The sequence below is a fragment of the Pyxicephalus adspersus genome, chromosome 10 (assembly GCF_032062135.1).
Source record: "Pyxicephalus adspersus chromosome 10, UCB_Pads_2.0, whole genome shotgun sequence".
NCBI lineage: Eukaryota > Metazoa > Chordata > Amphibia > Anura > Pyxicephalidae > Pyxicephalus > Pyxicephalus adspersus.
In genome coordinates, this window is record NC_092867.1 from 20,915,100 (window position 1) to 20,928,966 (window position 13,867).

General features: G+C 36.7%; 1 protein-coding gene across 1 annotated transcript in view; it reads left to right on the forward strand.

Annotated features, from left to right (window-relative positions):
• Positions 1-13,867, forward strand: part of LOC140339231 (adhesion G protein-coupled receptor A3-like) — a gene marked incomplete in the record, with an annotated part of 362,860 nt that overhangs the window by 288,122 nt on the left and 60,871 nt on the right. Inside the window, 1 exon segment of the mRNA XM_072423819.1 lies at positions 8,927-9,054. Coding sequence (XP_072279920.1) covers positions 8,927-9,054 — 128 coding nt within the window.

The window sequence follows — 13,867 nt, forward strand, 5'->3', positions numbered from 1 at the left end:
TTTTGTATGCCATATTTTTCTTCTCAAACCCCTCTAACTATTTTGAAATGTTGGCAGCCATGGTAAAGCTGTGACTGCAGTCGCACCTTTAGTTGGCCAAACGAAGATGTCTATGCATCGCAATAACAGTACAAAGAACCCTAAGCCTAATCGGTAAAAAGGTGGCAGCTAATATTTAGGGAGTACAAACATGATTTTTAGATTGGATGAATTTGATATATTTACTTCAGTGAGGCTAAGTAACTAGCAAACCATCTAACCGTTGACTTGCTCTTGTCTAGCAGGCCTTATTTTTCAATATATAGTCCTCTGATATAGCTATATGTAATCCCTGTAGGGTGAAATTATGGAAAAGATCATGTCCAGCGGAGGTATATTCCAAATACCTTAGTGAAAGATGTGAAGGGAAGTGAAAATTTATTGCAAAACACTAAGGTGTTATTCACAGCATAGGGGCAATGCTACAACATTTTGTGCCATGTCCATAAAATGACACCCAACTATTGGTCATGTCTCTGTTTAGTGAGCAGAGCTTTTTGTAAACCATATTGTACCTCTAAAACCCCAGGTCCTCTTCCTAAATATTTTCAAATGCTCTGAGCTATGGTATAGTTGTGACTGCTGTGGCATCTTCTAATGACGATTTGGTCACTACAAAAAATGTCTATAGACCATAGATTAACTGTAGGTAAGACATATTTGATATCCTTTTCACTAAGGGTAAGTAACCAATATACTACCTAACTTTTGACTACCCAGTCCCCAGTACAGAGAAACTCAAGTTTAATCAGTAGAGTGTGAAAAAGGTGGCAGCTGATTTATAGAAGTGAAAATTCATTGCAAAACGTCAGCCTCAGAATGTCACCCTATTATTCTGATACATTTTTATAATCTGAATTAACTTTATATTGCACTAAATTCACAAACTGTACAAGAGACAAAAAAACAAGGGAGGCGCAGCGTGACGTCAGTGTAGTCTTAAGTTGTATGGGGCAACTGTTGCCGACCCGTACGTTTCAGTATTTGACCAGTATTCGACCATTACAACAGTCCCCCCGCTCCGCCAATACCGATTCTCATCCAATTGTTTTAATTATTTGTTTATTTCTCATGATGCTCTTTTAGGTAAGTATGATCTTAACTGTGTATTTCCTTTAACTGTTATATTTAGTGGCATCAAATAGTTTGACTTTGATAACTATCATTTCTTGTTTGGTCTTAGATTGGAATTAAATAAACCCATAATGAGTGAGAAAAAGCAAACAAATAATTTGCATTTCTTTAGTAATACCAAAGATAATGCAACTAATGATATTAGTAATAGGAAGATCATTATTTTACAAATACATATATATTTTTTTAAAAAAATTTCATATTAATGGTCCACGAGATTTCAAATGATGAATTCAGTGGTCCATGAGGTCCTGAAAGGTTGGCAACCGCTGATTTAAAGCATACTGCCATACAGGACAGATCTGTATTGCCATATTGCAGTTTATTTTTTTTTTATAAATAGGAACTAATTTGTATATTAGCTTACATAATCTGATTTTGTGGTTCACAGTGTGCTACTGGATTGAATCATATTTGAATATATAGATTAAGATATCCTAACAAAAAAACACACACAAAATCATAGGAAATAAAACTCAGAATCTGGATAAAATATCTGGGCATCAATGATCTTTGTTGGCTTTAATAACACCACCAAGCTTGACTGGTAGAGTGAACAAATTATTATAAACAGGCAGGGGGTTAAGTGTATCCCAACTTTAATTGAAATAAAAATTGTTAAAGTATCTCTTCATAGGCCTAATATTCTCAATATTTTCATAAAGCTTCACGCATACTGATCAAACTATTGGAGTCCCTTAGAGATATAACAAACTGTCATGTGGTTTATTGTTACGAAACATTAAATATCAATTTTGGGTGGACTGAAACACTACAGGGTAAAAACAGGCAGTTCATATTAAATACATAAATCTCTTATATATACAATATATATTTATATAACACGTACTGTTGGATCTGTAAATCTTTTGGTCAGCAGCTGCATAACAAACTTCTAATATACAAAGCAAAAGCTTTAAACTGAACTCTAGCTAAAGAGCTGGAGTATGTTCATATCTTAAGGAGTTGATGTTTGGTCTTAATATGTGTAGTGGTATTTTGTTGAATAGGTAATTATGGTTATTGAAAAATAAAGGAAAAAGTGAAAATATATATGTATATATGCAATCTTGGATTTGACAAACAATATTCATTTATTTTTTACTTATTTAATATTTGTCAAATCCAAGAACACATATATACATATATATTTTCACGCATTCCTTTATTTTTCCTTTACCATAAGTACCTATTCAACAAAAAAACACTACACATATTAGGACCAAACAGATATGAACATACTATACACTATATATATCTTTATGCAACTGTTATTGAATCCTGTTTATACACTGTCGTATGAACATACCATACACTATATATATCTTTATGCAACTGCTGTATGTTTTTGTATGAAAAAATGCAAATTGTTACTCATATTACCAAAATCATATCCATAATGTAATGCAAATATTCTTTCTCTGTCAATAGTATGTGTATGTAAAGTCTCTCAAAGTCCCCTGAGGAAGCCAATCGGTGAAACGTGTTAGGTTTGGATACATTGCTTTAGTGTATGATCAAAAAAATCTATGATCTTGTTCAAGATGGTTTCTGTATGTAATGTCAAAAATAGCTATTTATACTGGTAATTTATTTACCTAGGCTATAAACACTTATGGTATTGGTAAATGTTACTGCCTAAAGCAAGAGCAAATCTGTTTCAATTATTGTGCCAAATTTTATTTTTCTTTCATTTTTGAATTCTTAAAGTAGATAAACTGACCCATTGCCTTTTTCTGCAGCTCAGAGTTGAGCTTTGATATTTTGTAGCTTTTGCATGAATACCAAGGCTGTAGTGTATAAGATCTTATACTAGACACGTCATTGGTGGTAATGAATTTCATGTGTGTTAATATTAGACAAGAATAGCCCTTAAAACATTCCCCAGGCTCTGGTTAAAGTGACTGTGGATCTCGGAAGAGTTGCCAAGTGCAATATTTAATTAACCTTGTCAAAAATATTCCGAGATCACAGTAGTGTTACTGTCAGTATCAGTCCACTGACCTGGCACAGTTATTTTAATTAAGCCTTTTCTAACTGCTTTGTCTCCATCGTAATACCACAGGAGCTCTAAATATTGATCAGGCTTTTGCCAGATTTTTTTTTTCCCTGTAGCTGATAAACTAGATCACTGCCCTGTTTGTGATAAACTAAATAGCCTGTCAGTGCTATGCTATATGTACTTGAAAGATGTGTCCTAGATCTCAAAAGGCATGGTAATACCTTTTGTGATTATTGTTATCATTACTATTGTAATATCTGTCTACAAGGTTTCAAGGTTTCATTGTCTTTTTCAATTGACAAAAAAAAAAATGGTGTCGTTTCACATAATTCCACTGTCACCTTAGAACAAGATTATTTTGTTAGATAACTAGATTACAGACAGGAAGGAACCACAGTAATAAATATATATTTTTTCCCTTGAACATTTGAGTGGCGACAAATAAAAATGTGTTCATACAATTTTTAACATATGCCAGTTACAGCTAATTTAAATAAAACCCTTTGAATGTTTTACTGTAATATTTTCAGGCAACATATACATTAATATACTATTGTAATGCTAAAGCATACCTAAACTCACAATTTTCACTTTATATAAAAGGGTAAACAGTCCTTTTATGTAAAGTAAAAATTCTGCTTGTTTGTTTCTTTGTTTCTTTATATTGAAAAAATTGTAAAATAAATTATAATTGAAACACTCTTAAAAAAAAAAAGTGTGAAGCACTGCCCCCTAATTCCCTCTAAATTGATGATCTCACGCATGCACAGTGGGACCGTCAAGTTTTTTTCCCATCTACGTCACTGGATCATGCGTCTGGGATGGGGGACATAGGAAAAAGAACCAGGAAGAAGAGGCGAAAATGGCGGTGCCCAAAGCGCCGGCACGAAGACGGATGCCGGGATGACTTGGAACTCGATGGAAGAGACCTCCGGATCGATCGACTGCGCTGCGGGAATAAAGGTAAGTTATTTTTTTTCTTTTGGGGGAGTTTTGAGTTTAGATCCTCTTAAAACCTCTCTACCAGTACAACACACTACTACTGCACACTGATCCAATCAACAGAACTCCTAGAGTTGTGTACTGGCACAGTATGATGGAGAATATGTAGATAAGAGTCCTATAGGACTTCTGGACACCAATGTGTTCAAGAACTTAGCCACTAAGAGAAATGAAAAAAGACAAGTATTTTTTTTACTGCATTTGGAATCTGATGGTATTACTGCAATAAATGCAAAAGGCTCAACTGGGTTTTCATTATACCTTTTGAAGATAGGCTGCAAACGCACATTTGAGTTGTAGTATAGACAAACTCTGAAAGTTGGGGTAAAACATTGTACTTGTATTTAACACTATTTATTTGCCGTAACATTGTTAAAATTACATATCATATCCTTGCTGAGATATTTGCAGGGTGCTCCAAACAGAAGAATGCAGGATAAGATTTTTTTCTAACTATGAGAAGGAAGATCTGATATTACAGTAAAATTTGATCAAACATTTAACGAAGATTAGGCAATTTTTAGACAATCCACTGTTTTTATTATTACTTTTTTTATTAATAATAATACCCCATATAAACCAAGAGAACTGGATTGTCACTTTTGAAAGATAAATTCATCCTTTTTGTGCCACTTGATCTAAACTGCACCACTTTGCCCATATGTGTATGAACGTGGGTCCCACAGCCCCTGGCATCTGTCTTCATCCTTTGTGAGAATATACACTGGCCACACCTGTGCAGTACTTGCCCATCTACATCTACAGTGGTCAGACACTTGAAAGATGGTCCCATAAAGGCCTATGAAGAGTTACTGCACAGGCAAAGCCAAATCCAAGAACTGTTTCACAAAGGATATAAGCATACTGTAAGCCCGGGGTTATAGGATACCCATAGGCATGCATGAATCTGGTAAAGGGGGTCTGGGGGATGCAAAAGGGACAAGTGCGCTTTATTTATGTGGGCACCCAGTTTTTAAGCATAGAAGAGTAAGAAGATAAGACTTATTGGTACATTAAATGTGCCAGGCTCGTGGAGACATGGCCACAAGGTGGCGCTACGACTTGCACAAAAGTGGTGTGAGCCCTAAGAAGGGCCAAGGTGCTTAAGGAGTCTAAGCGGAAACCAGGTCTTCTCCAGAGCCGCCAGTGTTGAGAATGTTGCGCTGCTGGTTACTGCCAGGTTGCGGTCCTTGGGCACACCAGAGTGGCAGGAAGATGCACGGTACCAAATCACAAGACAGAAGAATAGTCAAGAAAGGCTGGGGTCAAAGGGTCAAGTAAGAGAGGTTGGTCACAAGCCAGAGGTCAAATACCAGGGATCCAGGAAACAGACACCAGTGACACAGGGCCACTGCAGACACAGGAGACACTGGAAGCAACAGGAGGCACAGGTGACACAGGAATATCCACAGACAAAGAGGAAAACTGGAACAGCACAAAAGAATGAGCTGGAAACAGCAAAACTGGGCAACAAGAGGTTAACAGAGGAGCTGGACAGAGTAAACACTGAATTAGGCAACAAGTGTAGAGGAAATGCTAAGCAGTACTAGGGAGCTCAGCACTATCGGAGACACGTCGCACGAACGCTGAGTGCTGTGTCTGAGCTAGCGAAATAGCCATGGTGATGGGATGATTAAGAGGCTATTTCCTGATAGGCCAGCGAGTTGGACGAAACTGATAAAGCTTGAGAGCGTAGGCACGCCCTGAGTCAGAACTGCCTGCATGCGCAGGGGAGAGACACCTGCACTTTAGTGAGGAAGAGGTAAGTGTGGCAAAATGTAATTATTCAACTTAATAAAGTGGAGTTCTCTTTTAAACCAAATAAAATGGCAATATAAGAAAAAACACAAAAAAAAGTTTACAGTAACTGATAATTTGCAACAGTGAAAGGAATTAGGATGCCAATTAAAGCCATTTTTTATACTCTTTATACTTTTTATACATCAGCCCCAATATATTAAAGGAATCCTAACAAGCATAAAATCAAGCATAAATTAAAATAATTCAGGATTTTCCTGTAATATAAAAACACAGAGTGTAATTTGGCAGCATTGTTCCCATCATGCAATGTACAACTTCTGTAAAAAGGACTTTTTCATAAAGCTATCATGTGTAATTTATTTTAGCGCTCTACTTTTCATTACTCCAAAATTCACTTATTAATCTGTAAATAACAAGTGTTTCCCTAGCAATGAGTACACTGGCGGCTGTCTCCTGTGGATACCATGCTATTTATTAATGTTAGCACAGCGTTCCTCTAAGTGGGTAAATCAGCAAACAAATTTTTATTACCCCTATTATGATGCACTTCAATGAACTTCATACAGACATGGACAATTAACATTATTGTTCAATTAGAGAGCAGACCGTTGTGAATGTGCACTATGCAGAGCCAGCATGCTGTAAATAAGAAATCAGCGTCAACGCTTATGTGCAAGTTTTACGAAACAAGTTTTTTTTAGGAGAATATAGAGTAGACCTTATAACAGTGTATTCATCTGTGCTGTACCAGTTTGTGGTAAGATCAGTTAATGTAACTGGCCAGGGCTGGACACATTTCTGACTACAAACAATATGTGAAGTGTTCTGATTATTTTAATTATAATCTCCTAGAACCCAACATGACATGTCTGTAGCAACCTAGAAAAGCAGTTTTGAGGTTGTTGCCTTCTTCTGACTTTGAACCTGATGGTTCTGAATCTGACTTTGAACCTGATGGCTCTCTCTCTCGCAATAGGTGTGACTATTTCTGTAAAAGCAGAAGTTTTGGAAATGGCCCTTTCCAGATTGATGGGCAGCAACATTGCTTCTCTAAGATCATTGCTGATGTCTTTCCTCTTTGGCATTGTGTTACCACACACCTGAATTCTCCAGACCAGCAAATGGCCAAAACTTCTTCTTTTGTAGAAGTGTTCACACTAGCTTCGGGTCTATAAAATGCATGCATTTGATTAGCACTACCTGGCTGCTATTTACCCTCCTAATTGCTATGGAAAAAGTAAGAATGAGTAACGGTGTACTCCATTTTTCACACAGTTTCTGCATTTTGGCATTGTCTTTGTGAAATATACTGTGCATTATATCAAATATTGTTCATCTGAGGTTTTATTTACCTAAATCTGAGACCTTCTAAGGACCAGGTGCTATTTTTATTATTATTATGTCCTGATGTTATGGAAAGGGGTGTACTTTCTATTTCTCATGACGGTATTGTGTGTTTACACAATAATGAAATCTTCTGCAGCACTTTATAGATATATTGTATATGTCTGATGTGTGAAAAATTGAGTAATTTAGTTATCCAGACCATTCATGAATTAATTAGAGTCGGACCGCTGCATCCTAATAAGCCTAAGGCCTGAACCCTGTGGGGCCTTTCCATGCATGCAAATGATCTCTCATGCTCCCTGAAACACTATTTCACAATTTGAGCCCAATTGTACGATTCACTTTTCTAAAACCCAAAGTCTTCCTGTCCCTATAATGCTTTTCTGTGAAGAAAAAAAAAAACGAAGAAGAATTATTTTATATAAACTTCTACAATAGTGGTCACTCTTTTAATATTCTTTAAGGAGTGAAGTCCATTCTCACTGGCATTCTTCTTCCTCCTCTTCTCTGTTTTTTCCTTCTTCTCTCTCTATCCTTTTTTTTCTTTCTTTATCCCTCTCTCTCCCTTTCTTTCCCTCTCCCTCTCTTTATCTCTATTTCAAGAGGTATCAGAAAAAAAGAGAAATAATTGCAAGCTTAAAAATTGTGTCACATTCTTCATGCTAAAGCAGCCAGGCAGCATGTGGGCACACTGGTAGAACCAAATACAGGCTGCGTATTACAGGAAACCAATTTATAGATATGCCATCTCATTATAACTGCTTGAGGGGTTTCTTTCCGTTTGTCTGGAGTTTTCTTTTCATGATTTCAGAGATTTTGCATATTGACCAAGTCCAGCGTTGTGTATATATAGCTAAATACTAAAAAAATGCTTTCAAAATGATTTGTAATTCTGTTCTTCAGATTTAAACACCTCTGTAGGAAATGACTCCATTACCTAGTATACCAGCTTCTTCTGTTACCTGCCTTCTCACTGAACATTGTTTGTAAATTCTTGCAGTTATCTTCTCCTATTTGCTCCCTTTCAGTCTGTTAAATGCACCATTGAAAATGTTTATATATATTTCTTTTTCAAGTGCAAAAAATAAATGTTGCTTATGTTAGAAATTTGGTATGCTGTCTGCATTACTAATAATACTATGGATTGAAAAAAAAGGGAGGGAGGTTACAGGTAGTTCAATACCACACCCCAAAAAAAACTGCAGATTTCTGGTGTAATGAGAGACCATAAACTAGCAATTTCATAACACTCCATTGAATTCCATCCCTAAAACACATTATCTAACACAAGTGAGTTTTATGCAATTGTTCCCAAATGGCCTTTTTTATACAGCAAAATTCTGAAAACCTGCAGTCATTACAATTTTTTTTATATACATGCACATATAGTTCACATTTCAGAATAAATGTCTATTTTGTGTTTAGCTGTTTGGCTGGAGTCCCGCTTTAACAGCGGCTGGCACTCCGTCTGCAAAGGGCAATTTGTGTGCTTGGCCAAGAAACAAGTTGGTACTGGAAATTATATGTAAATACTGGAAGGAGCGATGGAAAAATCTGTGTGTCTCAGCATGACAGAATGTTTTAATGTGTGATTTGTATAGCCGAGGCAGAATGTATAATGCTGTTTACCTCTCTTGTTAGGATTTAAAGACCGTGCTGTCTTACCCTCAGTACCCAGGGGAGTTCCTGCACCCTGTGGTCTATGCCTGCACTGCTGTGATGTTGTTGTGCTTGTTCGCTTCTATTATCACCTACATTGTGCACCACAGGTAGGACGCCTCTTTTTTTTTCCTACTTTACCTGCGTGCGTATAATTATGCCATTTTTCTGAATTGCTTGTTAAATTGCAGTGTTTCTAATATACTGGGGACAATACAAAATGCCTGAGATGAGCTGACTATAGACTTACAGAGGAGACGTTTCCCGAAGCACAATGATGCGCTTTGTTCCCCCCCCCCTTTAGCGGTGTGCATGATGGTTGTTGACAATTTAAAAGCATCCTGAATATTTTAACAGTAAACAATATTTTTGTTCTGTCTCCATGGATGTCCTATGCCCTCATGCAAGAAAAAAAAACCAAATTAAGAACCTTGGTTCAACCAGTTACTTGCCAGGAGGACTATTCATTTTTTTTATTTTGAGAAATGGCCATACATTATTATTTATTTTGCACTGCCCTGGAAAATATGTGCTAGTTGTGATTTTATCAAATAATTTAAACATAATTTAGGATAACAAGATGGTTTTGTTCAAAGACCCTGTGCAGCAGTTTAATACTACCAAGATGGCGTTCTGTATACATGTGGCAGTGATCGGCTTCCATATCCCCCTTTTCAAATACTATGTGATTTTTAGTGTCATCTGCAATATATGACAACCACTTTTGTGTGTGGTTGAAGGCATTTATGGCTGCAGCGCTGTTCTTCCTACAGAGGAGGAAATGAGTGGCCAGAAGTGACTTGTAGCTTTCAGGAATTGCAATGCGATCAACCACAGCTGCATGCAAACGTGTGCACAAAATGGTTCCCAACTGCTCTTATTCATTTGAATGTGAAAAGTTGTTAGCGGAAAGTTGCTGTAGTACAGATAGTACAGATAATTCAACAAACCAAAAAAAAACTGGTAGTTTGAACTTAAGGGTACCACATAAGGAGCACTTTTACCATATCTGTGCTTAGAAAGATTTTCTCTAAAGCACCATATGAATGTCAGATTACTGGACCTAATTTGTTAAAGCTTTCCAAGGCTGGAGAGGATACACTTTTCTCAGTGAAGCTAGGTGATCCAGCAAACCTGAAATGGATTTCTTCAAAGTCATTTGCTATTTGCTAGCAAATGTTTTGAATCCTGGACCAGACCCGTTTCAGGTTTGCTGGATCACCCAGCTTCACTGAAGAAAATGTATCCTCTCCAGCCTTTTTTTTACACACAAATTTGCGCCATCGAATCCCGTGTTTTTCGGGTCAAATCTATCTGAATTCGAACAGCCATATTCAGGTCGAATATAAGGACAACCCAAATTCGAACACCAACACTAGTCATTATAGTGCACCGTGAGTATCACACTGACACCCCAGCAATACTGTAGAAAATCATGGAGAAATTCATAACAATAGCTGAGGGTATGTATTGTAGGGTGCCCCCCATGTTTTTTCCTCTTTCATCCCAGACAAAGCCCAGTGTTGTTGACACTCCTTGTAATGCTTTAAAGCCAAATAATGTGACAACCCCAATGACATTTTTGCAGCAGTCTAGAAGTCTTTTCAACCCTGACAATTCTTGACATCTTTATCTCATAAAAGTGTATACCAGTTTATTAGCCTTTAGTGTCAACTCAAACAAAATGGGTCCCAGTGCAATACATAGTGAGCTGCCATGATCTTTTTAGCTAAAAGCGAACAAGGGAGAACCAACAAGGGGCAGTATCCCCCAGGCCACTTTTGTTCTGACAAATAAGAACCAGCAATGAACGCTCTTCCTAAATGCTGCCTATGCAGTGTGCAGCAAAAGCCCATAAGATTAAGAAGCTGTATGAATAGTATTATTCTTCCCAAAAACTATTAAACAGAGTATAGAACACCTTTCAGAGACTAAACATAATCTTGTTTATCCCATAGATGAATAAAGCTGTTGAATCATCATAATTAGCTCTCATTCAATTTTACCTTCTCTCCTATAAACCTCAATTATAGTAACCCAGTAATAGGATATACAGATGTGACAATAAAGCTGCATTAATACAAACCATATACTGGAAACAAATGAACCATAAATTAAATGCCCATATACTTTTTATGGCATGACAGGGGGTTGGTCACAGCATCATTGAATACATTTCATTACTGCCTTGGTGTGCACCATAAATCCTTCAAAACTTGGAAGCCAAGACAAGGTCAACTCAAGGTGTTTACTAATCAGCCAAGCTAAATGGTGCTCATTGATACTTCTCTTTCAATAGTTGATGAAAATGTACAACATGATCATTAAACATGAAAATCCTACACTGTGTCCCTAGTAAGCCTTTTCCTAGTAAGCCTTAGGATCCACATTATGAGGCTTTACCCAGCCTGTAGCTGTTTGCTATGAGTTGTGTCAGTAGAACAATAAACAAAAGCCAGTAGATGGGTGTCTCTAAAGTTTAGACCATGCATATAAATGCTTGCCAACCCCAGAACATTCGAACAGTCTTTTTAGGCAAAGGTATTGTATTTGTGATACAGTGCTTCTCAAAAATACAATACAGATACCTAAAATCCTTACATTTGTAAGTTATTGATTAAAGAGCCATCAGAGATGGCACTATACAGTCAACAACTACTTAAGAGTCCCAAAGAGTGTTCCAGAAGTCCAGACTGTAACTTGGAGATCTATAAGTTGGCAAATGTTCATGGAAATACCCGACACGTTTCACCGCCCGCTGGGGGCTTCCTCAGGCGTAGTGTAACGTTTTACGGGCCATTGTGATGTACTGAAAACAATAATTAGTGAAGAACATAATAATAATGAAAACATATAGAAAGAGTTCAATTTAATGCCTTAATAAGTGTTATCATATAGTCAATTTAAAATGAACCATAGCCACCTGTAAACACCAACATACTGAGGTGGTTATAATAGCTTACTATACATAGACAAATATTTATTTCTCTTTTGTACAAATATATAGAAAAACATAAGGAGGTTTTTAACAAAAGTAAATATAAATAATAGTAAGTCGATGAAAATGGGTGATACACAAAGGTATGGTGTATATAAAGTACCAATATGAATTTAAGAAAGAAGTAAAAAAGAGAATATAGATAGTTGACTCACATGTTGCATGATTTAAGGACTGGTTAACTGTGATGTATACCCCACCAAAGAATTAGGGGAAAAAAGGTATCTCATGAGTACTAGTGGATGCCTATAATTATGATATATAGATAATAGGAAAAACTATATATATGCACTAACTTATGGGAACAATGTGCGAGGCACGAAGATGTGCCCGGCTTCATTATTTCCTCCTCCGTAGGAGCGCATCAGCTGATTCGCTCTCTGTACCTTTACCGGCACTTCACCGACAAGCACTGTATCACAAATACAATAAAATTGCTTAAAAAGACCCATCTGTTCTGTTATTACTTATGTTTATATTCTATGAGTTGTGGCAGACAGAAATATTGGAAGGTATTTGAACCTGTGAAGAATCAAGACTTGTGGTGGCATCATTCATTTCCTTTATTTTATTAGGATTTTTAATCCTTTATTTTTAGCTTTGGCGATTCTACTATAAAGTATCACACTTTCTGTTCTGAGGTGGCATGGCCCACATACTGTACTTTATCTAAAGAGAAGCAGCACCCCAGCATGTTCCTTTCTGATTTTGACTGCAGAACGCCTCCTTTTCTTCATAACATTGTCATTGTACAATCAAATTTCCTATCTGAATATTTAAAGGTCTGATAAAACATTAGTGGACGATAAAACAAAATAAATGTTTATTAAATGTATATTGATCAATTTGTTCTTCAAAGGTCCTCCCAGATAACTAACATTGGTAAATTTGTAGGGAAGTGTCAGTAGAGAACTGGCTTAACTTTCTGGTGACTTTGTAATTATCCTAAGGTAGTGTTTCTTATCCATAGTTCTGTTGAACCCTAAGGTTCTTCCAGAAGTTACTAGGGGTTCCTTGAGTAATAAACTATCTGTGCCTCTCAGGTCAGTTAAAGTGACACCAATGATCTTTTTGGCTAGACCAGAAATTTATTTCAAAGGTCCCCCCCAAGTTAAAAATTTGGATAAAAGGCTGTCCTAAGGACTGTGTATGCTTGGTGGATGAAGTTGAAAACAGCAGGCTTCTTTTAACCAATTACTCATATGCAGATGGGAAATAGGCGATGATAAGGGCAGTTTACTGTGCTGGAATGGGTTTCTCTCTATTTCTGGACAAAACCATATGGGCCTTTAGCAGTCCTCTTATAAAGGTTCATGTAATACATGGGGAAAAAGTTGATTTATAATAACTTGGGACAAAAGAAGGACTGGAACACAGATTTGGAAGTAATAAAGAAATACCATGCGATGAGTGTATTGACACTTCTATTTGTCGTGCTGAAACGTCTGCTCCACATTTTACTGTTTAAGGACAAACTATTTTCTGACAAGTAAACTATAAATTCTATGCCATTACTGTTCAGTGCTATTGTTTCTGGATTGCCATGAAAGATTTTGGAACAGTGGTGCCATGTGAGTTTAACAAGTGTTACCATTGAAAAAAAAACCTCAGCTTGATTTTAATAATCCTTCTATAAATTTCCCAAGTTTCACTGACGGTTTTCATCTATTGGAGAAATGCATGCTACCTTTTCCCATGTGACTGAATCCACAATGTTTCCAGGAAAGTTTTGACATAAAGTTCCATAAGGCAAATCCAAACCCTGGAGTAGACTAGGGATCCTTTGCCCCTCTGCTATCAACAATATTTGATAAGGCTAGAAATATACTTACATATTATTGTAATCATGTTCCATCTTTTATCAGCACAAAACTACTTCCTTGGTAAAGCTCACATGGCAGAATCCATGTAGGAGGTGCTCCCTG